This window comes from Manis javanica, chromosome 7 (assembly GCF_040802235.1).
Source record: "Manis javanica isolate MJ-LG chromosome 7, MJ_LKY, whole genome shotgun sequence".
Lineage (NCBI taxonomy): Eukaryota > Metazoa > Chordata > Mammalia > Pholidota > Manidae > Manis > Manis javanica.
This window is the reverse complement of record NC_133162.1, coordinates 32,797,933-32,825,343: the sequence shown is the minus strand read 5'-3', so window position 1 is coordinate 32,825,343 and position 27,411 is coordinate 32,797,933. Positions and strand designations below refer to the sequence as shown.

At 40.8% G+C, this 27,411-nt stretch overlaps 1 protein-coding gene across 6 annotated transcripts in view; it reads left to right on the top strand.

Annotated features, from left to right (window-relative positions):
• Positions 1–27,411, top strand: part of PLCE1 (phospholipase C epsilon 1) — a 330,740-nt gene that overhangs the window by 234,846 nt on the left and 68,483 nt on the right. For all 6 annotated transcript variants that reach the window (XM_073240663.1, XM_073240662.1, XM_073240661.1 and 3 more), the window contains exons 5-7: positions 7,200–7,345; positions 12,644–12,902; positions 14,463–14,668. In XM_073240663.1, the coding sequence (XP_073096764.1) occupies positions 7,200–7,345; positions 12,644–12,902; positions 14,463–14,668 (611 nt within the window). The remainder of the gene's footprint in view (positions 1–7,199; positions 7,346–12,643; positions 12,903–14,462; positions 14,669–27,411) is intronic.

Below are 27,411 nucleotides of genomic sequence, written 5' to 3'. Positions count from 1 at the left end.
ATACAGCCCTCTCGCTGCTCAACTTTTGTGTTTGTCTCAGCGCTCTTCCAGTGGTAAATGTCTTTGTCACTTTGCTATTTCATTCAGCTTTCTAGTCTTAACACAATCCTTTACTGTCTCCCTGTTCTATTTCAGGCCAGTAGGGAAATAGAAGTTCTCAGAACATAATCTCACTCCATCCAGTGCTCTGTGGCTCCCCCAAATCTGGGGTGCTAGGGGCTTAGTTCCCACACTGTTCAGATTCACTGGATGCCAGGTGACTCTGGCTTCAGGAGTTGGCAAGAGATCTGCCCTATACGAAGCAGGAGTTCAATGAGCTTCCCTTTCCTCTCTCTGATCTTCTTGCTCTCTACTGCCTGCACGGCTGCTGCCATTCACTACTACTCTTGATTTAATGAATTCCTTCCTTACCTACACTTGCCCAACCTGGCTGAGAATTCTTTCTCAGAGTCAAGAATCCTCCCCTGTCCGGAGTGAGGTTTCACCTAGTGCACGGGGGAGACCTCTCCAGATGCAGCTGCCTGACTTCAATACTACTATTTAATTATTTTCCCCAATTGAAACTCTAAGCTCCCCAAGGGCAGGTACCATGTCTGTCTTGTTTGCTGGTGCCCAGCATGGTGCATGGTACATAATGATCAGTAAGTATTTGTGAGAAGGAGGGTCATCAGATCTATTTGTGAAGGCTTTTGTTTTTCATTTGCAAATTAACAGCACTTTGACTCAAACCTGCTCAAAGAAAATAAAGGAATTTTTTTGTTTACATAAGTGGTACTGTCATAGGACTTGAGGTATGGCTGGATCTATGAATCCGACTGATCTCCTCAGGACAATGTCGTCTATCTTCTGTGTTGGCTTCATTCTCAGGCAGGTTTTCCTGCTTTTGTGGCAAAGACAGCTGGTGAGAGCTCCAGCTTACATCTTTGCAGTTTACCATTCCAATGGAAAGATTGTATCTGTTCTCCTGATAGTTTCAAGGAAAGATTCAAGGAGGCTTGTTGGTCTGGCTTGGGTCATATACCCACCTGTGAACAAATCACTGAGGCCAGGCCTGAAGGCAAGGGAGGAGCAGCCCCTGCATAACCTGTGTAGATTAAGGTGGAGAAAGGATGATTCAACTAAGAGATACTGAACTGTTTAAACAGAACAAACAAACAAAATCCCCTATATGTTCACAACACAAGGAAACAGAATGAACACTATCACAGAGAAAGAAACAGGAGAATAGGAAATGACACAAAATATAGTAGGATCGCAATGTCAGACACATGAGTGGTGGGCAACAGTGAAATAATGCTGAAGATATAAATTTAGATCAGATGGTGCCAGACTTGAAGGTCAAAATAAAAGGTTAGAGTTTATTCTGCAGACAATTGTGATGAAATTGAAGGGAAGGACAAGGTATCCCAGATGTGTTTAGGGCTTCTCCAGAAGCCACCTTTAGGTGCCTCTCTTTTCCCCTCTGTGTCCCTTGTAGGCCAAGAGTCATTAGTGGAATCATGCCTAGCAGGGCAAGGGGTTCAGGAGACTCTCCTGCAGCCACTGTATGTCAGGGATGATGCCTGGGTGGATGTAACTTGCTGGCCACTGCATCCTCAGTACTGAGACCCCGGCATGAATGAGTCATAGCCTCTACTTTAAGGAGCTTACAGCTAGGGGAGATTGCTCTAGGACAAGATCCTAGAAATATACCTCTATGTACATATACATGAATATGTAATGTCTTTATATGCACATGGGATTATGTGATATCAAAGGGGAAAAAAGGAGATATTTTATTCTGAATGAGGAGTCAGGGAAGCCTTCAGGGAAGAAGAAATATGTGACCCGACTTCTGTTAGGAAAGGCTTGTGCATGTGTTGGGGCACAATCCCTTCTCAAGGCAAGCATGGCTTCTTCCTGGTCCAGCCTCAGACTACTTCCTTGTGGTAAGGAAGCAGAGCTTAGACACTCCATTCTTTTGGATTTCCATGTTCTGTTTCCCAGAATTCAGCTTCTCTGCCACTCAGATAACATTAATAGCAGCGCCAGGCCCAGCAGTAAACATTTATTTTGCCTTTAACTGCACATTAAGCATTGTGTTGGGATCTTTAGATACAACCTCCAGTTTCACCATCACAATAATTTTATGAGGTAAATATTACTATCCCCATTTTAGTGAAAAGGGAATTGAGGCTGATAGGTTGGGTGGCTTGCCTGAGGGCCATGCCCAGGGAAACAGTGGAACTGAGAGTTGAATGCAGGTCCTCTCGGCTCCAGTGCCCCCATTCACCACTGTGCCCTGCTGCCTCCCTCTGGCTTCTTCCTAGTTCCAAGTTGCAGCCCCAGTCTCAGGTAGTTACAGAGATGGTGACTTGCAGGATTGGACTGGTACTACACAAATGATGCTTGAGTTCTGAATCAAGACTCTGGAATGCCAAAAGGGACACTGAATTCCTGGGATAGATCTCAGCTTAAGTGTGTGTGAGGACCACCAGAGAGTTATCTAAAAATGCAGATTCTTAGGCCCTGCTCTTAGTCTGATTTCTGGGTCTGGGTGAGGCCTTGAAATCTGCATTTGAGAAAACACCCTACCACCCCAGAGATTCTGTAACCAGTGTGCCACATGCTGAAGACTGCTGCCTAGGCAGGTGTGTGTGTCTGTCTGTGTGTCGCATGTGTGTGCATGGCCACATACTTTTGTTCAAGGGTTGTTTTAGTAAAGCTCCATGAAGGATAGGTGTATGTGCACTGCCATAAACTACTTCAGAGTAACTTTGTCTTAGACTTTGTCTTATTTATATTTCACCATTTGAGCCCAGCCTTTGCAGTTAGGGTGACCAGGTACACACTACCAAGGATCACCTTTCTATGAAAATTCCTGCTCAGCATATTCAAAAAAACTTTTTGGCAGAATGTAATATGAACCCTTTTTTTGGACCTGGGAACAGCAGTCGGAAGTACCCAGGCCTTTTCACAAATATAATCCCTGACCATTTGGAGGCTGAGAATCCTCGCTGCCCATGCCTCCTGGGACTCTGCATGGCCTGCCTGTTGGTCAGAGGCATCGAGCATCCCCACACTGGACATGTGGGAAAAGATGGTCTCTGTCCTTGAGGACTTAAGGCCTGGTGGGGGGTGAGGGGTAGAATAGACCCATGTGAAAGAGGCACCCAAATATAAAAAAATAAACCAGATGTAAATCCATGCAGCTATGAGAATCCCAAGTGCAGACATAACTTTGGACTCAAGGTCCAACATTAAATCAAAGAGAAACAGGAAGTTGAATGTGAGGCACTAGGTGAGCCATCAGAAAAGCCTCCGTAGAGCCAGGACAAAGTACAAAGGAGACCCCAGTCTGTGGCCTGCTTACCTTCACTTTCCATTCTGGCTTGTTTGCCTGTGTGTGGACACCTCAGGCCTCAAGTTCAAACTCCATCTACACCCCACCACCACCTCCCACTGCCTCTTGGCTGGTCTTTGGGCCTAGAATTATGATCTACTCTTAGGAGGACTAACCCAGATAAAAGGCCTTGCTAGTCTGGAAGTGGGCTTGAGCTGTTTGTATTGGAGGTATGGAGTTCTGGGTCCACCTGGGGTGAATGGCCTGGTAGTGGGTGCACAGCCACCAGGCAGACATGTTCCCTCCATCCCAGGCCTTCTCACTCTGTGTGGTGGGGCACAGCTGGACGAGGACTAACTGGATCTTCTAAAACATGGGGCCCAGGACAGGGATCCTGATTGCATGGCTTAAGGGCAGTTCTTCCTAAAGGATAAGTAGCATTAACTAAATCAAAGGTTGGGGGTTGGAGAAGCCTTCCTGTAGAAGGAGCAACCAGTACAAGATCCCTGAGATGGGGAAAAGCCTTGGTCACCTCTCTAAAAGCAAGGGTATGGTGGGGAGCCAGGTGAGGTTGGAGAATGGACAGGGGCCTAGTGGATCAAGGTGAGGATTCAGTTTTATAAAGGACACAGGCAAGATGTCTTGAATCAGGGAAAGGTCATTTTGAATGGTACAAGGATATTCCTTCCAAACTGAGCTTGTGCGAGACCAGTAAGGTATTTGACGTGAGGAGAGAAAGCAAGTTGTTCGGTTTGGCTAGGCCTTAGAGTGCTGAGAAAGGCAAGAAAAAGAAGAAAAAAAAATATTTGGAGAAGAGCAATTGTGGAGGAGTTAATGGGCATGTACCAAGGGGACAGGGTCATAAGGGTAAGCACAGAGAATCTGGCAGGGACGCTTAAAGAACTCGGCTGGGGGCCAGGTTCTCTGTCTATTCTGTACTGACCATAGAAATAAGGCAAAATAATTTGCACATTTAACATCTTTCTACTCTAGGGATGCTCCCTATGCTTGAATCATAGTACTTTATATGTATGTGATTTTTGTGTTTTTCTATGTGATTTCAGTTTCCTGAATTCCTTTCTGGATTGGCAAAACACACTATTTTTTCCACTTCATAAATATGACCACCATTTGTGCTTTGGGCAACATTTTATTGTTGTTGACAAATCCTTGTTTCCTTTTTGTGTCGTGTATTTTTCATAATTAGTGATAACCCTCTTATTACTTATGCCTCTGAAATCATGAATACATTAGACTGCATGAAAATTGTCCCTGAAGTCTGTAAGTAGATGTTGGTGTGTGTATGTGTGTGCATGTGTTTATGATAACAGTGCTTACATAATCTCAACCACCAGGCCCTGGGGACCCAAACTCAGAGATGGAACACTTGGTTTAAAATTAGGTTTCCATGTGACATATGGTATCACAATTTTTTCCCTAGCATTGTGGGAAAGTATATGGAAATTGTTTGTCTGATAGGAAATAAATTTGGGTCCGTAATCAGGATAGAGGCACAAACCATGTGGTGGTCTGCACCTGCTCTGTGAAGCAGGCCTCTCCAAGGGAAGATGAGTTAACCCTTTCAGGCCACTGGACTAGTAAGTCACTGTGTGGTACCAAACTAGCCTGAAAAAACAGTGACTTTCCAGCAACAATGATTTCCCATCAATTTCAACAGGAAAGGAGCTGAAGTTATAGAAAGAATATAGCAGAGGCCTCAAGAACTAATGCCTTGGTGTCTTTGAGAAACTTTTTTAATTTCTTAGGATTTTATTTTTATTTGCAAGTCAATGGATTTGAATCTCCAGCTCAAAGAGTTGATGATTTTGATTTTATGATTTTAAGTATTTACTGATGGTTTTCCACGGCAGTATAAGGCTCGTCAAAAGCAAATCACACTTAAGGAAGAATTGGGTGGAAGCACCAATGACACTCAAGTCTCTATTGCAAAATAATTTCTTGCTCTAGAGAGCCAGTGTTTCACACAGGTTACTATTAACTGGGTAACTAGGTGAGGGGCAAGGTGTGGAGACGCTGAGCAAAGGATTGCTCATAGCTGCAGGGGAATAGTAGACTCTACAAGTCCAGAGCAGGTAGGGAGCAGAGGTGTGTGCTCTGAGCCCACTGGGCTAGGGCTGTTCTCGAGGTGGCAGATGACCTGTCACATTTTGCCTCAGCTGATTTCAAAAGGGAAGAGGCAGATTATTGCTTCAGCGCTCCTAGTTGGTACCAGAATATGACCCTGTTTTTTCACTGAGAAACTCCCTGTTGCTACTCTTTCCCTGTTTGTTTCTGTGTATGGAGAGGAAAGAATTGTACAGCATCCATCTTTTCTGTTGTGCTTTTTTCATTTCATTAATCATTTTATGGCACTTTTCTCAGTATCTTCTCTTATTCCAGCACTGTCTTCAAATGTTCCTATCTTAATGGAGTGCCTATGAGGACCTAACCAGTGCCAAGTTTAAATTAACTGTCACCTTTATATCACCATATCACCAAATGAAAGAGCACCAGACTGGGAATCCGAATTTTGACATCAATAAGAATTGTGACCTCAGAAAGTCACTTCTCCCATGAGCCGTAGTCCACATCTGGAAGAAAATGGGGTCAGACTGCCCCTTGTGGTTGCTGCCAGAACTAAATGTCGTCCATTCCTATCTTTTTATCCACTGGGGGTTGGGTGGGGGCCATAGACCTTGAATTCTTTGTTCCTGCTGCTGCCTGGGTCACCATGAATTCTGTGTTCAGGCCTCACTCTCACTCAGGCCAGGGAAATGGATTGATCCCCAGGTCTCTGCATGTTGCTGAACCAAATGTAGCTAATGGGCCATGTGAGGTTAAGACGAAAGCTTTGGATTGTTAACAACTGAGCTTATGAGCTCAGAAATCAGCCAGCATGGAGAAATTAATTTAAGGGAACACTAGTATCCAAGCACCAAAGTATCAGTAACAGCAAAATAATCTTAGAGATTAAGCAGAGGATTTTGAGACCACGTGTCATAAAGAGGGGACTTAGTAGCAGATGATTATTAAATGTTATACTCCAGTCTGTGTAGTAGAAAAAGCCAATCATATTAGTATAAATTCAAGCTCAGAGCTGGTGTACGTTAGAGGTGGTGTTATACACATTAGGCACAAGTTAGTCGTCAGTTGTGCCACCTTTGGGGGACACACCCAAATTCAAATTCAGGCTTTGCCACCTCTTGGTTGAGAACTTGAGCAAGTCTCTTATGCCCTGTCTCTCAGTTTCCTCATCTATAAAATGAGGATAATAGTAGCCCCTGATTCTTAGGTTTATTGTTAGAGATAATTGAGTTAATATGTGTAAAGTGTTTATAATGGTTCCTGGAACATAGTAAGTGCTATATAAGTATTTGTTCTCATTACTATTTAGTCATTAGGTATGTAATAGATTCTGCATTTGTAAAAGGTAGTTCAAATATATATATACTTTTTTGGTATTTTTTCATTTGATAGTATACATTTTACTATTTGACAAATGTTCTTTAATTTAGAGACTAATTGCATTGATTGCATTTAATCTTGCCATCCATCAGTCAAATATAATTAAGTCAATATTATCCTTAGGTCTTATTTTCTTATAACCTGATGGAATTTTATACAGCAGAAAGGATTTTCTGAATTACTTTTCTGCCTCCTTATTTTAAAGATGAAGAATGTAGAGAAATTAAGTGACTTTTCCAGAATCCCATAGCAAAGCGGTGATGGAGTTGAGCTTTACTTCAGATCTCTGGGCTGGGTCCTTTTCAGTTCCTGATACTAAACTGATTTTTTAGAAAGAAAACACTTTCTTGTGAAAAAATATTTATTGACCTTCCAGGACATAGTTCAGTGAATGCTTCTCTGCATTTTCCAGGTGAGCTCCTGGGTGACATGGCTGATCCTCACAGCAGGCTCCATGGAGGAGAAGCGAGAAGTCTTCTCGTATTTGGTGCATGTGGCCAAATGCTGCTGGAACATGGGCAACTACAACGCTGTCATGGAATTCTTGGCCGGCCTCAGGTGCGGGCAGTGGGGAATACAGTTATCTAGGTACAGGTTTCTCCTACCAGCTGAATAGCACCGAATTAGTTGCCCTGGTAACCACATTTCCCCAAACCAGGCATTTGCTAGTGATTATTTGGGGAAAATATATTATCCTCTGCTAGAGCCACAAGCCCCATCCCTCCCAGATGCTGCAGACTTCAGCCCCTGTGGCCAGTTGGTGGACCTTGCAGGTGGCGACTACACAGTCATGATCACCTGCCCAGTGAAGGTTCTCACAATAAACAAATTCACTTCATAACATTATCAAGATTTTTCTTTGATTATCCAAGTCCTTACATAGGGATTCGGGCTTGGGGGAGGAGAGGAAAATTCTGGGTTGGAAAGTTTTTTGTCCTTTTGAACTTTCTTAACTAAGAATAAACTCAATCATGTCATTGGCATTTAAAATGGCTGTACAAATGTAGCAGGCATGGCTCAAAAGAAGGAAAAAATAGAAAAAAATAATACTGGGAGAATAGGAGATGATTTAGATGATTTGGATGATTTGATTCTCTTTGTGGTAAATTTTCTACAAAGAACCTGTGTTACTTTTCTAAAGAAAAGAAAAGAATGATCAGATTATGATAAAATATTGCTATTTTAATTGATGTTTATCGTTCTGCTTTGATTGCCAAGCGGGTACTGGCTATTGGCTAGGGACCTCACTTCCTCTCTTCTGGATGTCACTGTGTGGCAGCCGGCTCCCTCCAAAGGGAACTATCCGAGAGAGTAAGGCAGAAGCCACAGTGCCTGTTCTGTCCTCCCTCAGAAGTCACACATGGTCATTCACCCGTATTGTACTGGTCAGATAGGACCAGCCCTGGTTCACTGTGGGCAGTAACTACACTGAACCAGGGGGTGTGGATCATTGGAGGCCATCTTAGAGGCTGGGTACCACATACCATGTGTTAGAGATTCTTATGATACGAGAATGGCCTCAGAATGACCCCTGGAGGCCTTGGGTGCATGTGACTTTCAGACCCAAATTAGTTTGAATTAAAAGTCCATAAAGCCAGGTGATTCTCTTGGTCGAGAAATAGCCTCAAGCCAGGCTAAATCTTACCATTGATAGCTGTGCATTTTGTCTTATACCCCAAGCCCACTGCCACCTCATGTCATGCGCTGATATTTGGCTTAAAAGTGAAGTAGTCTTTATGACTCGATGAGTAAAAGTACCAGGTTTAATAGCTTTTTTCTAGAACATATATACAGGAGATGAGTTACTAGATATTCTTATGATGGAATGATTGTGGAGGCAGAGCTCGTGTGTACACTTTCAGGCTTGAAAATATTGAGATTACAAGTAATTTAACTACATTAAGATAGCTAGTTTTTAAATTATTTTAGCAAGTAGATGGCAGCAACCTTATTGTTAAATGACCAGTTTTCTATAGACATTGTACATTTTGCTCCCTCAAACTAAATTCTCAACTGTTTAAAGAAAACATTAGCAGTACAAAGATTTACGTTTAACAATATTTACTTAATCACGGTGTCAAAAATTTTAAAAATACACATGAACAGCAGTAGAAAAAATGAAGGAAATCACGATGCCTCCATACAATGAAATATTATTTAGCACCAAAAATCATGTCTGAAACATTTTTAATATCGTTGGGAAATAAGATATAATGCATAAAAATACCTGGGAACAACACTGTCTATACTTAACCTCAGCAATATGTATGCAACAACATTTATAAAATATTTATACCACATAGACATGATGTTATTAATGTTTTACTGGAAGGAAATATACCTAATATTACCTATGGATGGTGGAACTGTGGGTGGATTTTTTCTATATTTTTTTATTTTCCAGATTTTCTAATGAGCATCTAGTATCTTTATAATCATAAAAATAAATGAAAGTTTCAAAATAGGGTCAATTCTCAGTCTAACAAAAAAGTCTTTAATCTTTGCTGAGGTTTGTCTTTTTTTTTTCTTTTTTATGTAACCACTTTACTGTTTATTATTTCGTGAAGTTTAACCTTAATGCATTACTTAAATAAGGACATAAATCCACTGGCTGTCCTTTTTTCAGGCTACAGTATTCTTTTTTTTTTTTGAGAGGGCATCTCTCATATTTATTGAACAAATGGTTGTTAACAACAATAAAATTCTGTATAGGGAGTCAGTGCTCAATGCACAATCATTAATCCACCCCAAGCCTATTTTCATCAGTCTCCAATCTTCTGAAGCATAATGAACAAGTTCTTACATGGTGAACAAATTCTTACATAGTGAATAAGTTCTTACATGGTGAACAGTACAAGGGCAGTCATCACAGAAACTTTCAGTTTTGATCACACATTATGAACTATAAACAATCAGGTCAAATATGAATATTCGTTTGATTTTTATACTTGATTTATATGTGGATCCCACATTTCTCCCTTTATTATTATTATTATTTTTAATAAAATGCTGAAGTGGTAGGTAGATACAAGATAAAGGTAGAAAACATAGTTTAGTGCTGTAAGAGAGCAAATGTAGATGATCAGGTGTGTGCCTGTAGACTATGTGTTAATCCAAGCTAGACAAGGGCAATTAAACATCCACGGATGCAGAAGATTTCTCTCAAAACAGGGGGGTTGAGGTTCTAAGCCTCACCTCTGTTGATCCCCAATTTCTCACCTGATGGCCCCCCTGCAACTGTGCCTGTCTTAGGTTGTACCTCCCTTGAGGAATCTTATGAGGTTTGTCTTTTGCCTCCAAGTGTAACCAACACTACTCCACTTCTCATGGGAAGAAAGATGATCCCATTCATCTCTTCACTTTGATTGTTTATGCCTCCTTTTCATTCCCCAAAAAGGAGTCTCAAGAAACAAGAAACCAGTTGTAGAATAAGCTGGACTTAGTGGGGTGAAATAGGAAACAATTTTATTTTTCTGACCTCACTGTCAGACCAATCTGCCTGATTGGCTCCCCCTCCCCCAATTCTGGATTCTCTCTTGGAAGATCCTATAGTTTTCCCAGTCATTTGTGTGGTTAATAAGCCGTCTCATTCTATGCTCATGAGCATGAATGGATCTCAGAAACATACAGCTGTGCAAAAAAAACCCAAAAACATTGCCTAAGAGTGTACACAATGTGACACCATTTATATAAAGTTTAAAACCACACAAACAATTCTCGAACTGCTTAGTGATACATACAAGTATAAAGAATTGTAGGGGAACAAGAACACTAAAGGTCCAGTCACAGTCCCCTTTGGAGAGGGAGAGTGAATACCTGCTCATAGAGGAATCCACTGGGGCCTCAATGATGTTATTAATGTTTTACTTCTAAACTGAGAGGTTGGTGTGTGGGTGTTTGTCATGTTCTATTTCTTAATGTCTTTGGATCTCTTACATATTAAATAATGATTTTTTCAATCCTGCCTTATGTAACCAAAATTTCACAATTCAAAGCTTCACCTTTTCCCCACATTATGCAACCAACCAGTCTCAGAAACCTGGAGAAGGGTGGGAAAATATGGTTTATCTTTTCTCTCTGCACTCCATCCAACTTTTTCAGGGTCCCCACAGAAAAAGTGGGCAGGAGAAGAAAGGGGAAGAGAGCAAAGGTCTTACTTGACTGGGCCAGATGTAATCTGGCCTCAGTGCTCCCGCGGAGGGCCACATGGGGGGCTTTTGGGGTTTCTTCCAATGTACTCTCACTGATTTCCCCACCCCCTGTCCTATCAGTGTCTCCCACTGCACCGTGACCTGGCAAGAGGCAGTGCACACTCAGTCCCCAGGAGCCAGCTCTGGAGGTCCTGCCCTAACAGGCTCCACTAGGATCAACTGCCCCCACAAGGTCCATTTGACTCACAGGAAACACTCAGTGCTTTGCCCCCCCAAACTCTGCAAATGCAAGACACGTCCACTGGAACCTCACATTGCTGTTGGGCAGCTCCAGGCAGCCTCTCATCTTTAGACTTCAGGCAACATACCACCCGTCTGTGTGATCACCAAACTGCCCAGGATGGAGGTCCACCTCCCCATGGAGTTCACCTGAAACCCCCTGTGCTCAGGGTGGTTTTCCTCCTTCTCAAATACAGCGCTCTGATGCTTTCCAAAGAAATACTCCTTACCAGGCCGCTCAGATCCAGTTCCTCTGCAGAGGTGGGTGGAGCATTAGAGACCGCTGAGGACAGAGCAGTTTGGTTACCCCTTGTGACAACCTGCTGCCTCTCTTTAGAAGGTGGGGTATAATGTCACCTGTTATTCTCAGCAACAATTTCAAAATAGGAAAGTCCCATTTAACATCCTGTTATGCAAATAATACTTAAGATAATGTTTCTCTGGATGGGCCAGTGGCTTAATGTCAAAGCTGAATTCTATTAAAACATTTCTACAAAATTGGCTAGAACAGGCTTCAAGTATATTGCTGAGGGACTGGCCTAAACCAAGGATAACATTTAAAAGATGAAGAGGAGTGGATGGATCATGTTTTCTGAAGGCAACCCCCAGTAGCTATTTGCCTACTAGGTTTCTCTTTTGGCTATAGCTGCCAGAAAAGCTCAAATCAAAGTTAAGCACCCACCATCTGGAATTAACTCCTTCTGTGTATGTTTTTGTTTGTGTATGTCCTACTTAATCGTGTGTTTCAATTGATTAAAGTAATATTTACATTTGGGGAAACAGTTGGAGGTACAAATCCTAAGTAAATATTAAAATATAAAGAAAATAGATGAAAAGAATAAATTTATGTGGAATTTAGGCTTCTTACTATAAACTACAGGTGGCCTCAGACTTACGATGGTTTGATTTAACAAATTTTCATCTTTGCAGTGGTGTGAAAGTGATATACGTTCAGTAGTAACCATACTTCAAATTTAAAATTTTGATCTTTCCCTGGGCTAATGATAATGTGGTCCAAGCCTGCCTTGCGATGCTGGGCGGGGCAGCAAGCCTCGGCTCCCAGTCAGCCGTGCAATCAAGGGCAAACAACCGCACACTTACCACCACCCTGTACCCACACAACCGTTCTGTTTTTTTCTTGCAGTACAGCATTCAGCAACCTACACGAGATATTCAACACTCTATTATAAAATAGACTTGTGTTGGATGATTTTGCCCAACTGTAGGCTGATGTAAGTTTTCTGAGTACATTTAAGGTAAGCGAGGCCAAACTATGATGTTCAGTAGGTTAGGTGTATTAAATGCATTTTCAACTCACAATATTTTCAGTTTGCAGGGGGTTTAGTGGGACAAAACCCCACTATGAGTTGAGAGATCTGTATATTATTTCTCCTTTGGGCTAAAAATATGTCATTACTTATACTAGGTCAAGAAAAGTTTTAAAAATGTGGCAGTTTATGGACCAGTCTGACCTGGAGACCATGAGGAGCCTGAAGGATGCCATGGCTCAGCACGAATCTTCCTGTGAATACAGGAAGGTGGTGACGCGGGCGCTGCACATCCCCGGCTGTAAGGTGGTCCCGTTCTGCGGCGTGTTTCTGAAGGAGCTCTGTGAAGTGCTGGACGGAGCCTCGGGCCTCATGAAGCTTTGCCCGAGGTATAATTCCCAAGAAGAAACTCTAGAGGTGAGGCCTTTCAAAATCTTCAGGATCTAAATAGTCATTGTGGCCACCTGGCTCATCATTCACAGAAGCCAGAGAAGATAACTGATTGAGCCCAGGGTGATCAGTTGTTACCAGTGTGTTGGTGAAGTCCTTGAAAGTTCAAGAGAAAAGAATGCCAACTAGCACTGTTTGGGGCTTGATATTGTTAAGGTACTTTAACGGGACAATGTATAAGTCCAAGTGGAAATGGATATTGTTCTCTGATTTTTTTTTTAAAGGTTGATGGGGTTTTCTTCTCTCTTATTGGATGGGAATATCTGGATGTAGGGGATAAGAGAAGTCAAGTGGGAGTTTTGACTTTTCCAAATCAGTGGAAGAAAGAATGGGGGGAAGTCAGCGCTGTCCTCCTTTCATCCTTTGAGGGAGGTTGCTGGCGAAGCTGGGGCCTCATCTGCAGGAGAGCTCTGGGCTCCTGCTCACAGCTGCCTCCACTCCCTGAGGCCCACTGTCTCTTGTTCTTGACTCTCAGAGTAGAGAGGCCACCACATGAGCTTGGATCCAGGACGTGGGGCATTGAAGGGAAGGGCATTGAGGAACTAGAGGGAAATAAGGAAACCTCCCTGTATGGTGTTCCCCTGTAGGGAAATAAAGGAATGGGGAAATGTTATGGAGAATTTTGAGGAATCCCAATACCCGGAAGTTCCAAACCCAATTCTAGGGTAATTGTTACCGTGGCAACAGCACCGACTACTGACTCTGCATACACACACATACTTACATACACCCCTTCTTGGTGGCAGTGGGAAGACTCTCCTGAAACCTCAGGTACTTCTGTGTTACCTGGGAACAAAGGCATTGCCTGCTATTAGGGAGCCCCTGACAGGTACAGGCAACACTGCAGGCTTGCATCTTGCTGGTTTATCAGGGTGAATAAAAGTACAAGAAATGGAGGAGAAGGCTTAGAGCAAGCCCCGCAAACTGTGCCCTCGCAGGGCCTCATGCTTTAGAGGGAGAGCACGCCACTTCCTGCAGCCCAGCTGCAGCTCTTACTTCTGATGGGAGAATCTTCCTGATCACAAATAGACAATATGAGCTTACAAACCACTAGAAAGCCTCTGTGTTACTGGAGGATATATGGGAAATAAAGCAAAGCATCACCCTTTCTCCTTGTTTTCCTTGGGCCCCAGTAGTTTTATCTGGTTCCATAGAATAATAGATTTTTGTCATGATTTTTCTTGATTCTCACTACAAGAATAAAATAACCCTGACCTTCCTCTGTAAACTGGCTAATCTTCTCCCTAGGGAACCTTGAAATAATACTGCTTTTTGTGTCGTGAATTTGAAGTAGAGTGTTTCCTAGAGGGACTAAAATTTTCTTAGTGAAAACAAGAGTGAGTTTTGATATTTCATGTGGTGAAATGAAAAAATGTTTTTCCTGGAGGTTCTTTTTTTTTTCTTCAATAAAATTGGCACAAATGCCATTATTTATGACTATTATGATTTCATTTCCCTAGCCAAGTAGGTTATGTAGACATAGGATATGAAGTTGCAATAACAAATTCTCGATATATTTTTCTCTAGTTTGTAGCTGATTACAGTGGACAAGATAATTTCCTGCAACGAGTGGGACAAAATGGCTTAAAGAATTCAGAGAAGGAGTCCACTGTCAACAGCATCTTTCAGATCATCAGGAGCTGCAGTCGAAGTCTGGAGACAGAAGAGGAGGACGGCCCCAGTGAAGGGAGCAGCTCTAGGAAAAATTCCTTGAAGGATAAAGCCCGATGGCAGTAAGTTCTACATTTTTAAAAAAGGAATTCTCATTTCTTCTTTTTCCTTCTTCAGTTTGGTTTCAAGTAGACACCTAATAAAACCCACCACCTTTATCAGTAAGACTTGCTTCTTTATCTTCCAACTTTATCAATTCTGAATTCAAATTTACCTTTCTAATTTTATGCTGCATTCTAAAATTACTGCTCATAACCAAAGTGTCCATTAATAGATGAATGGATAAAGAAGATGTGGTTACATATACACAATGGAATTTTTCAGCCATAAAAAAGAAAAAAAATCCCACCATTTGCGACATGGATGGACCTAGACGGTATTATGCTATGGGCAATAAGTCAGGTAGAGAAAGACAAATACCATATGTTTTCACGTATGTGTGGAATCTGAAAGAAAACAAAACATCAATAGATCATAGACACTGAGAAGTGACTAGTGGTTACCATGAGGGAGGGATTAAGGTGGGTGAGTGAAATAGTGAAGAGAATAAAGAGGCACAAAACCTCAATTATAATATAATTTAGTCAGGGGGATGAAAGTATAGCATAGAGAATACAGCCAGTGGTTCTGTAACTACACTAGTTGGGGTGAGGATTTAATAATGTATATAACTGCTGAATCACTATGTTATATACTTAAAACCAATACAATATTATATATCAACTATACCACAAAAATAAATTTAAGAGAGAGAAAAGAAATAAAAATAATATTACTGCTCATAATTTAACTTTTTGCCACTTGTTGTCTCTTAAAAAAACCCAAAAACTAGACCTATCCTGCCATTTCTAAAAACTCAACAAATTAAATTTCAGGATTAGAACCATAATTTATTTATTTCATAGCCTCTATAAGAACTTTTTATTAATCACTGGGTGGAGCACAGGGACAGTTTTAAAATACTTGTAAATCAAATATATTAATTTAGTAGGGCTGGAGTGATATCCAGAAGTCAGTATTTTTGGCAGCTGCCCCAAACCTTTGGGTTATTCTAAGTCAGGTGGTTCAAGGAGCTCATGTTCAGAAGCAAGGCTCAGTGAGATGGCATCTGCAGCTTTGTAACTGTTCAGGCAGGTATTATAGTCTAGCCAGACATGCTTACCCACAACCAAGTGAGAAGTTCAAAAATTAGTGGTCAAGCCTAACTCGAATGGCAGAGGCTGGACTAACTGGAGGGATAGTTTAGTACTATCCAAACTATTAGGTCTACTGGCTTTGACATGTTTGCCATGAAAGGTTTTATTTGTAGTCAGTACTCATGAGTCATACCTTGCAGTTGTCTTGGCGTCCTATTCACATGTGTGTGCATGTGTATTACATTGTGTGTTCTGCAAAGTCTGTCCTGGTTGTTTGGGTGTGTTTGTGAACCTACATTGGGAAGGGCAGCAGTATTTTTGGAAAATAATTTCTCTGGAATTGTAGAGCTAGATCCTCAGAATCTGTTGTGAACGCAAAAATGTACGCCTTATGTCTGAATCCCTAGTGCTATTGTGTTTTAAGAAGGTCAACTTATATACCAGATTTGTCCAGTCTTTGGTCTTTCTTCCAAACCTGCCTTCCTCGCTTATTCTCCCACAGAGGAGCCAGGTACTCAAAGGTTAACTGTTACTGCCCTTTCCACAGTGACTCAGCCTTAAAGCTCAAATGTCTCACAAGTAGCTTCTACAAAATTTTTAGAAGTTAATCTCAAATCAAACATTTTTTGAAAGTTTTCTCACTAACAGTTTGCTGACATTAGTGGCAATCTATATTTAGAGAGGGTACCATTACAAATAAGAACATGTTTCTGCACTCATAGCCATTTAAGTCCTTAATTTGTATCTACCTCTATCTAGCTATCTGAATATATATGCATCTATGTATATATCTACCTCTTCCCAAAGAAGATTTTATAGATGCTTATAAGAATAAATATAAATAATTGAGGATGCTGAGGAAAAGGAAAATAGGGTAGGAAAAAATAGAACATATTGAAGTATGTACTATATACTTTTTTTATTAAAGTATCATTGATATACAATCTTATGTTGGTTTCAAATATACAACACAGAGTTCAATAGTTACCCATATTATTTAATCCTCACCCCTTCTAGTGCAGTTGCTGTATATCAATGTAATACGATGTTACAGAATCATTAACTGTATTCTCCATGCTGTATTAGCATCCCCATGACCAACTTATATCGTGATTGTGAATTATTGTGCGCCTTTATCCCCCTCATCTTCTGCATCCACCCACCCCAACTCCTCCCCCATGGTAACCACTAGTCAATTCTTGGTGTATGTGAGTCTACTGCCATTTTGTTCCTTCTGTTTGCTTGTTTTTATACTCAACAAATAAGTGAAATCATTTGGTATTTGTCTTTCTCCACCTGGCTTATTTCACTGAGCATAATACCCTCTAGATCCATCCATGTTGTCACAAATGGCAGGATTTCTTTTCTTTTTTATGGATGAATAATATTCCATTGTGTATATGTAACCACATCTTCTTTATCCATTCATCTGTTGATGGTTATCTAGGTTGCTCCCATATCTTGGCTATTGCAAATAGTGCAGCAGTAAACATAGGGGTGCATATATCTTTTCGAATCAAGGATGTTGTTTTCTTTGGGTTAATTCCTAGGAGTGGAATTACTGGGTCAAATGTTATTTCTATTTTTAGTTTACTGAGGAAGCTCTATATTGCTTTCCACACATTTGCAAAAATTTACATTCCCACCAACAGTGTAGGAAGGTTCCTATTTCCCCACATCCTACTATAGACTTTATAGTAACTAAATTTGGTTCTGAGAAGTCTTAGTGGCTAAAGAAAAGAGGGAATCAGGATTCATTACAAGTATCACAGCATTGTAAGAAAAATCAGATAGATGTTCGGGAGAAGCATGCTTTTTCTTCATACTAAGATCTGGCCAAATTCCTTCATAAAAGCCTACTACAAAGGATATTTTATCTTTGAATAGATAAAATAATGAATTTCATATGGCTTTTTTTTTTTAACAACCTTTGCTTTGGGATGTGAGTGTCTATATGGGTGTGTACTTTAAACTTTCTCAAGTAATTTTAGGAGTTCTGCCTTATTGAGCCTCAGAGACCTAACCTCTGAGTTTTCCCCTCACCATCCTCCAAGTAATACATTTCTTACCTCATCCCTTCACCTCTTGTGAAATTTTTATTTCCAATTTTCTACTTGTTCTCTTGTCCCCTTCCTAATCGTTTTATTATCTACATCTTAAGAACATTGCTCTTTCACTTTCCATTTTCCAGACTCTGCTTCTAAGCACTCTTAGAAGGGGAAAAGGCATAAAAATGTAAATATTTCTTTTACAAGCCTGTGAAGTCATATTGAAATACATTGAAGCCTATGTTCCTCAGTACCTGTTTCCTTGCCCAAGTGACTGCTGCTCTGAAAAGAACAACTTAACACACAGATGGGGGTGGGAGTGTGTAAAAGAATTCACTGAAATCAGATCAGCAAGCATGGTTTCCCGGACCTTCCGGCAGGACTGAGGCACAGCCCCACTGGGTTATATGTGGCAAAGGGGTTTCCAGATCCCAAAACCCACAGGAACAATGCTCTGTTGTTGATTTGGCTGAAACACAGATTTTATAAACAATAACCTCCCGCCGTGTGCCTGTGGTGGCCACCAACCCTGTGAAAATACTTCAAAGAAGGCACAACCTCATGGTTCTCTGGTTCATTCAAGCCTGCAGATGCCCTTATAAGTGTTCTCAAACCTCTCTTGCCAGAAAACCCACTTGAAACATTCACAGAAACCCCAGGAAAGTGACCATAAAAAGTTCAGGACCTCAGCAGGAATGGAATTGGGCTGAGAGAATCTCAAAATGTCCGTGGATCTTAAGGTCAACCTGTCCAACTTCCCCTGTACAGGTGAAGCGGGGCCCAGATAGAAGTCACTTATCTAAGTGATGCCTAGGCGTGCTAGGACGTGAGCCTGACCACATGTCCAATTGCAGAGCAGAATCTTTTCTCCTGCAATGTTTAAAGGCATTTCTTGTCACTATAGAGAGGCTAACCCTCAGCTTCTTTTTATCTCTAGTTTCTGTAGATTAGGAACATCTGGATTCTAAAAACATTCCAGTTACATTTTACATGACCTATAAATCTCATTAATAATGACTTTTTAAATTTACGAGCATGGAGAATAAATAAGCATTGCCTGAGTGTGTATGTGCAAGTCACGCAGGTGTAAGAGCAGCATGTGGCACCATTGTAGGAAATGGAAATTAAGACTAGTTAGTTGTATAGAGAAGAGTGCTGGGTCATACTGGAGCTCAAGTTCCTATTATCAATATTGCTGACCCTCTTTAAAATGCTGCCGTTTAAGAAGGATTAGTACATTTGGAGGAATTGCATAAAAATAGATAGTAAGTTCAGACAGAACCTTAGAATGGAGGCTGCTTGAGATAATTAAGAGCTCAAACCTTGTAGTCCCATTGCCTGGGACTGAGTCTTGCCTCTACCATTTACTATTTGTATCACCTGGGTAGGTTACATAATCTTACTAAGCCTCAGTTTGTCATCTGTAAAATGGGAATGATCATCATTTTACATAATGATATAAAATTGCTTATTTTTAATGCTCCACAAGATCCTTCAGGTATAGCTGACTGCTTCAGCTCTGCCCAGGCCTTAACATGGTCTCCCTCCACAATACCCCAGCTTTGCTGGGGTTACTTCTCTTTCCTCTCTTGGCCAGTACCAAGACCCAGGCCTGCTCTGTGACCTGTGACAAAACCATTTTCCCACTGTCTGTACTACATTCAGTTAAACGTGTTTATCATCTGAAATTTGGACACCATTTTCACAGAGAAGCAATGTTTGTTGTGTGCCAGAATGCTGACTTTGTAATACAATCTAGAAAATAATAATATTATTAACATTCAACATGCTATTGTTTATTGAGATCCTGCTATTAAACAATTACTGTCCTAAATACCTTACATATATTGAATTATTTAATCCTCAAAACAGCTCCATTTTACACAGGATCTCATACCTAGCAAGGGCAGGATCTACCCTCTAGCAGGCTGGCTCTGAAGTCTACACATTACCCAGGTATAATAGGTACAATTTAGAAACTGTCTGTAGTTGAAGAAGGTGCTAGATTAATTAAAAGCAAGAACTTGCCAGAAGCAAGCTTAAAACTCTGGATTTTATTACAGGAAACAGTCATAGCAAGCCCTTAAAAGTGTTGATCTGTCCAGTTCTGATTTCTTCCTGGAGGATGGGGTGCTCCAGAACCTTTTTAGGGGTCAGGTACAAACCTTCCCCTCACCTCACCTTTGTCTCCTTAAGTATATGACCTAGACTTAACAAGGTGGTTTCTTTGCTGATAAACCACATCTTTGATCTTCGATTAATGTAATTTGGTTCCTAAATAAGCTTTAATTTCCACCTTATTTCTTCTTGTAAGTGCACAGAAACTTGTCTCCTGAGAGAATCAAGCACATAAGGACATAAAATTCACTGTATAATCTAAGAGATAAATCTACTAGTTTCCTTCTTGAAATAAAATTATTGTAAACAATTGTCGATTTTATCTGAAAGAATACTTTTTAATGGAATTACTAACAAGTAGCATTAGTTCTTTTTGTGTTCTAAAATAGAACTTAATGCTAATAAAGACAGTGTCCATGCTCTCCCAGCTTACATCATCTCTGAGCAGCAGAAATGGGCTCTGGAAAAGCCTCATAATTTTTCTTTCCAGACACTGTTTTCTTTATGCCTATAGTTCTTCACTGGAAAATACTTGATTTAGCTGAGAATTCAGATTAAATGAATATGGGAAACACCATTTCTGTTGCTTAATTGAAATCAGAAGTTCTATGTCCAAATTAACATATGTTGTATTTCATGGATACTGACACTCACTGATTGATTTCTTTTTGCCCTTAAAAAATAACCAAAACAAGAATGTGACATGGAGAATGTGGAAATCATCCCAGAGAAAGGAAAAAAAAAAGATTAAAAGACTTGTAGGTGGTGCTGAAAAATGCCCCTCTAGAGAAATAGCTGGGCTGATTCAGTCTAGGGAAAAGGAAGTGGGCAAGGGGAAGGGTGAAACCTCCATGAACTTTACTGAGCTAGATACCGTACTGAATGTGTTATAAGAATTACCCTATATGAACTTTGCCATTACTCTGTGATGTGGGGATTGTCTTTGTACCATTACAGATAAGCAAAGTGAGGCTCAGAGAGGTTGAGTGATTTGACAAGGTCACACAGCAAATAGGTGGTGGAGCTGAACATTAAACCTAGGGTGACTGTAGAAGGCATGTTCCTAACCACCATACTCTATGTATGAAGCATGAACACAAGTATTATATAAGAGGATGTAAGTATTGGTTTTCTACTGTTACTGAGTGCAATTTCAGAGAAATAGAGCTAAGTTAGGCACAGATGATTTACTTTCTTTTCCTTCCTTCACTTTTTATGGTGACATGTACTTTTAAGTAAAGTGCATAAAATAGAATGCATCTGCACCTAGCACCTAGATCTCAATTTCTAATAACATTCTTCAATAAAAGAAAGCAAGACTCATTAGAGAAATGGCTGATTCTACAACTGGGGCAGGAATTACACAAGGTGACCCTGGATCATCTTGTGCCAGAAAGTAAAGAAATGCTTGAACACACACACACACACACACACACACACACACACACACACACACACACACATGCACACACACACAGAATAATGGGGTTATGTCAAAGGACACAGGAGCCAAATGAAAAAGTTCCCAATGGTCAAATGGAACAATGTGAGCAATAAAATTAAGTAGTATTAGATTATAATCTAAAGTATTAAATAAATATTCATAAGTTCATATAGGTAAATGATAAATAAACAGCACATGAGAGAGAATAGACAAATCTCCCTTGCAGAATTATGAATAACTTATATAGAGATGCCAAACTTTAGGAGGTAGATCATAATTCCCTACTCCTTAACTGTGGGTTGTGCATAATGACTTCCTTTGAAAGAAGAAAGTTTAGAAAAAAAAAGAACATCCATGAGACATGACTGACATTACTTAACCAGCTCCCTGGATATGATGTGATGAGAAGGGCACCTTGACTCTGGGGTCTTCCTCCCCAGAGCCCAAAATCCCAGTCTAACTATGAGGAAAACATCAGGCAAATTCTAATTGAAGGACATTCTTCAAAATACCTGTACTCCTCAAAACTGGCAAGAGCATCAAAAACATGGGAAATCTGGGAAGCCACCATATCCAAGAGGAGCCTGAAGAAACATAATGACTAAATGTAGTATGGTGTCCTGGGTGGGATCCCAGAACATAAACAGACCATAGGTAAAAAACTAAGGAAATCTCATTGAAGTACAGACTTTAATTAATAATAATGTGTCAGTATTGGTTCATGACCAGTGTCAAATATACCATCCTTATAAAAGATGCTAATAAAAGGGAAACTGGATGTGGTATATACTATCTTTTCCAATTTCTCTACAAACCTAAAGCTATTCTAAAATGAAAAGTTTTTATAAAAACTAATGTATTTGAGGATCACGGGAAGATGGCAGCATGAGTAGTTCAGAGGAAATCTCTTCCCCAAAACATATATATTTATGAAAATACAATAAATACAACTACTCCTAAAAGAGACACCAGTGGATGCAGCACAACAGCCAGGATACATCTACATCTGTGAGAACTCAACATAACATGAAGGGGGTAAGATACAAGCTGTAACCAGGCGGGATCCAAATGCTCCCCCACCCCAGAACCCGGCGGGAAGAAAAGAGTCAGAACGGGGAGGGAGTGAAAGCCCAGTACTGCTAAACAACCAGCTTTAGAAATCCGCACCCGGATTGCAGACACAAGGTGCATGGGGTGCTGGATATTAGAGAAATGGAAAAGCAAAACCTGTGGGCAGGTCCTCACAACCAGCACCCCTGAGACAAAAGAAAAGTGAGTGCTTTCTGCAAGTCTTAAAGAGACAGGGACCTCATAGTTGGACGAAGTCGTCCCGGCACACTTAGCAGCTGGAAATCCCGGGGAACCTTAGGCGCCCTAAACTCCCGGGAGGCAGCACAGCGCTGAAGCCCCTCATGACACTATGCAGTCTGCCAGTTGTTCCTCCAACTGGCACGGACCCCGACACACTGGCCCAATAGCGGGAGAGTGGCAGCGCGTGCTGGGGGCGACAGCACCAGAAGGGACCAGGAGCATATCGCATGTGCCAACAGCACCAGAGGGGACCAGGAGAGGCTTGTGCAAGCCCACAGAGGCAGCGACTGAACAGCCCAGGCGAGGCCCGTGCACACTGCTTGCAGTGGAACCAAAGGAGTAAGGGAGAGGTCAGCGCAGGAGAGCCCCACATGCACCTGTAGCGGAGCCAGAGGGAGCAGGTGCGCTCGCAGCAGCCAACCAGAATCCCAGCCCAATGCACAGCCACCCAGGCCAGACCCAAAGGCCGCTGCTGGCACACAGCTGCCCGGCACGGGCGCTGCTATCATGGAGGAGTGCACCTGGCGTGCCTCCCACTCCCCACAGGGCTCTGCGCTGCGCTGACGGAGACCCCTCCCACAGAAGCTTAGGGAATTAACTGGTGGCTGCTCCAGGAGTGCGGGTAACCGACACAGGCAGCAGAGAAGGGCAAGGCATCCAGCAAGCAGGAAAGGACTTTCTTCTCCCAACTGACACACCTGCAACCTGCCTACAGCCAATGCTATCACCATGAAAAGGCAAAAAAATTTAGTCCAGTCCAAGATAGTTCAGACAACACCCGAGAGAGGATCTGCAGAGACAGACCTAACCAGTCTCCCTGAAAAAGAATTCAAAATAAAAATCATAAACATGCTGACAGAGCTGCAGAGAAATATGCAAGACCTAAGGGATGAAGTCTGGAGGGAGATTACAGAAATGAAACAAACTCTGGAAGGATTTATAAGCAGAATGGATAAGATGCAAGAGGCCATTCATGGAATAGAAACCAGAGAACAGGAACGCATAGAAGCTGACGCAGAGAGAGATAAAAGGATCTCCAGGAATGAAACAATATTAAGAGAACTGTGTGACCAATCCAAAAGGAACAATATCCACATTATAGGGGTACCAGAAGAAGAAGAGAGAGAAAACGGGATAGAAAGTGTCTTTGAAGAAATAATTGCTGAGAACTTCCCCAAACTGTGGGAGGAAAACAGTTGCTCAGACTACGGAAGCACACAGAACACCCGAGAGAAGGGACCCAAAGAGGACAACACCAAGACACATAATAATTAAAATGGCAAAGATCAAGGACAAGGACAGAGTATTAAAGGCAGCCAGAGAGAGAAAAAAGTCACCTACAAAGGAAAACCCATCAGGCTATCATCAGACTTCTCAACAGAAACTTTACAGGCCAGAAGAGAATGGCATGATATATTTAATGCAATGAAACAGAAAGACCTTGAACCAAGGATACTGTACCCAGCAAGATTATCATTTAAATATGAAGGAGGGATTAAACAATTCCCAGACAAGCAAAAGTTGAGGGAATTTGCCTCCCACAAACCACCTCAACAGGGTATCTTAGAGGGACTGCTCTAGATGGGAGCACTCCTAAGAAAAGCACAGAACAAAACACCCAACATATGAAGAATGGAGGAGGAGGAGTAAGAAGGGAGAGAAATAATCATCAGACTGTGTTTATAATAGCTCAATAAGCGAGTTAAGTTAGGCAGTAAGGTAGTAAACAAGCTAACCTTGAACTTTTGGTAACCACGAATCTAAAGCCTGCAATGGCAATAAGTACATATCTTTCAATTATCACCCTAAACGTAAATGTACTGAATGCACCAATCAAAAGACACAGAGTAATAGAATGGATTAAAAAGCAAGACCCATCCATATGCTGCTTACAAGAGACTCACCTCAAACCCAAAGACATGCACAGATTAAAAGTCAAGGGATGGAGAAAGATATTTCATGCAAGCAACAGAGAGAAAAAAGCAGGTGTTGCAATACTAGTATCAGACAAAATAGACTCCAAAACAAAGAAAGTAACAAGAGATAAAGAAGGCCACTACATAATGATAAAGGGCTCAGTCCAACAATAGGGTATAATCATTATAAACATATATGCACCCAATACAGGAGCTCCAATATATGTGAAACAAATACTAACAGAATTAAAGGAGGAAATAGATTGCAATGCATTCATTATGGGAGACTTTAACACACCACTCACTCCAAAGGACAGATCCACCAGACAGAAAATAATTAAGGACACAATAGACATCTATAGAACTCTACATCCAAAAGCAACAGGATACACATTTTTCTCAAGTGCTCATGGAACATCTCCATAACAGACCACATACTAGGCCACAAAAAGAGCCTCAGTAAATTCCAAAAGATTGAAATCATACCAACCAACTTTTCAGACCACAAAGGTATAAAACTAGAAATAAATTGTACAAAGAAAGCAAAAAGGCTCACAAACACATGCAGGCTTAACATCATGCTCCTAAATAATCAATGGATCAATGACCAAATTAAAATGGAGATCCAGCAATATATGGAAACAAATGACAACAACAACACAAAGCCCCAACTTATGTGGGACACAGCAAAAGCAGTTCTAAGAGGAAAGTATATAGCAATCCAGGCATATATAAAGAAGGAAGAACGATCACAAATGAAGAGTCTAATGTCACAATTATCCAAATTGGAAAAAGAACAAATGAGACCTAAGGTCAGCAGACAGAGGGACATAATAAAGATCAGAGAAGAAATAAATAAAATTGAGAAGAATAAAACAATAGAAAAAAATCAATGAAACCAAGAGCTGGTTCTTCGACAAAATAAACAAAATAGATAAGCCTCTAGCCAGACTTACTAAGAGAAAAAAAAGAGTCAACACACTTCAACAGAATCAGAAACGAGAAAGGAAAAATCACGACGGACCCCACAGAAATACAAAGAATTATTAGAGAATACTACGAACACCTATATGCTAAAAGGCTGGAAAACCTAGGAGAAATGCACAACTTCCTAGAAAAATACAACCTTCCAAGACTGACCCAGAAAGAAACAGAAAATCTAAACAAACCAATTACCAGCAACGAAATTGAAGCGGTAATCAAAAAACTACCCAAGAACAAAACCCCCAGGCCAGATGTATTTACCTCAGAATTTTATCAGACATGCAGAGAAGACATAATATCCATTCTCCTTAAAGTTTTCTAAAAAATAGAAGAGGAGGGAATACTCCCAAACTCATTCTATGAAGCCAATATCACCCTAATACCAAAACCAGGCAAAGACCCCACCAAGAAAGAAAACTACAGAACAATATCCCCGATGAACGTATATGCAAAAATACTCAACAAAATATTAGCAAACTGAATTCAAAAATACATCAAGAGGATCATACACCATAACCAAGTGGGATTCATCCCAGGGATGCAAGGATGGTACAACATTCGAAAATCCATCAACATCATCCACCACATCAACAAAAAGAAGGACAAAAACCACATGATCATCTCCATAGATGCTGAAAAAGTATTCGACAAAATTCAACATCCATTCATTATAAAATCTCTCAACAAAATGGGCATAGAGGGCAAGTACCTCAACATAATAAAGGCCATATATGATAAACCCACAGCTAACATCATACTGAACAGCAAGAGGCTGAAAGCTTTTCCTCTGAGATCGGGAAGAAGACAGGGATGTCCACTCTCCCCACTGTTATTCAACATATTACTGGAGGTCCTAGCCACAGCAATCAGACAAAACAAAGAAATACAAGGAATCCAGATCGGTAAAGAAGAAGTTAAACTGTCACTATTTGCAGATGACATGATATTGTACATAAAAAACCCTACAGACTTTACTGCAAAACTACTGCAACTAATATCGGAATTCAGCAAAGTTGCAGGATACAAAATTAACACACAGAAATCTGTAGCTTTCCTATACACTAACAATGAACCAATAGAAAGAGAAATCAAAAAAAACAATTCCATTTACAATAGCATCAAAAAGAATAAAATACCTAGGAATAAACCTAACCAATGAAGTGAAAGACCTATACCCTGAAAACTACAAGACACTCTTAAGAGAAATTAAAGAGGTCACTAACAAATGGAAACTCATCCCGTGCTCCTGTCTAGGAATTATTAATATTGTCAAAATGGCCATGCTGCCCAAAGCAATATACAGATTTGATGCAATCCCGATCATATTACCAACAACATTCTTCAATGAACTGGAACAAATGTCCAAAAATTCATATGGAACAGCCAAAGACCCCAAATAGCCAAAGCAATCCTGAGAAGGAAGAATAAAGTAGGGGGGATCTTGCTCCCCAACTTCAAGCTCTACTACAAAGCTACAGTAATCAAGACAATTTGGTACTAGCACAAGAACAGAGCCACAGACCAGTGGAACAGAATAGAGACTCCAGACATTAAAACAAACATATATGGCCAATTAATATACGATAAAGAAGCCATGGACATTCAATGGGGAAATGACAGTCTCTTCAACAGGTGGTGCTGGCAAAACTGGACAGCTACATGTAAGAGAATGAAACTGGATCACTGTCTAACCCCATACACAAAAGTAAATTTGAAATGGATCAAAGACCTGAATGTAAGTCATAAAACTATAAAACTCTTAGAAAGAAACATAAGCAAAAATCTCTTGGACATAAACATTAGCTACTTCTTCATGAACATATCTCCCCAGGCAAGGAAAACAAAAGC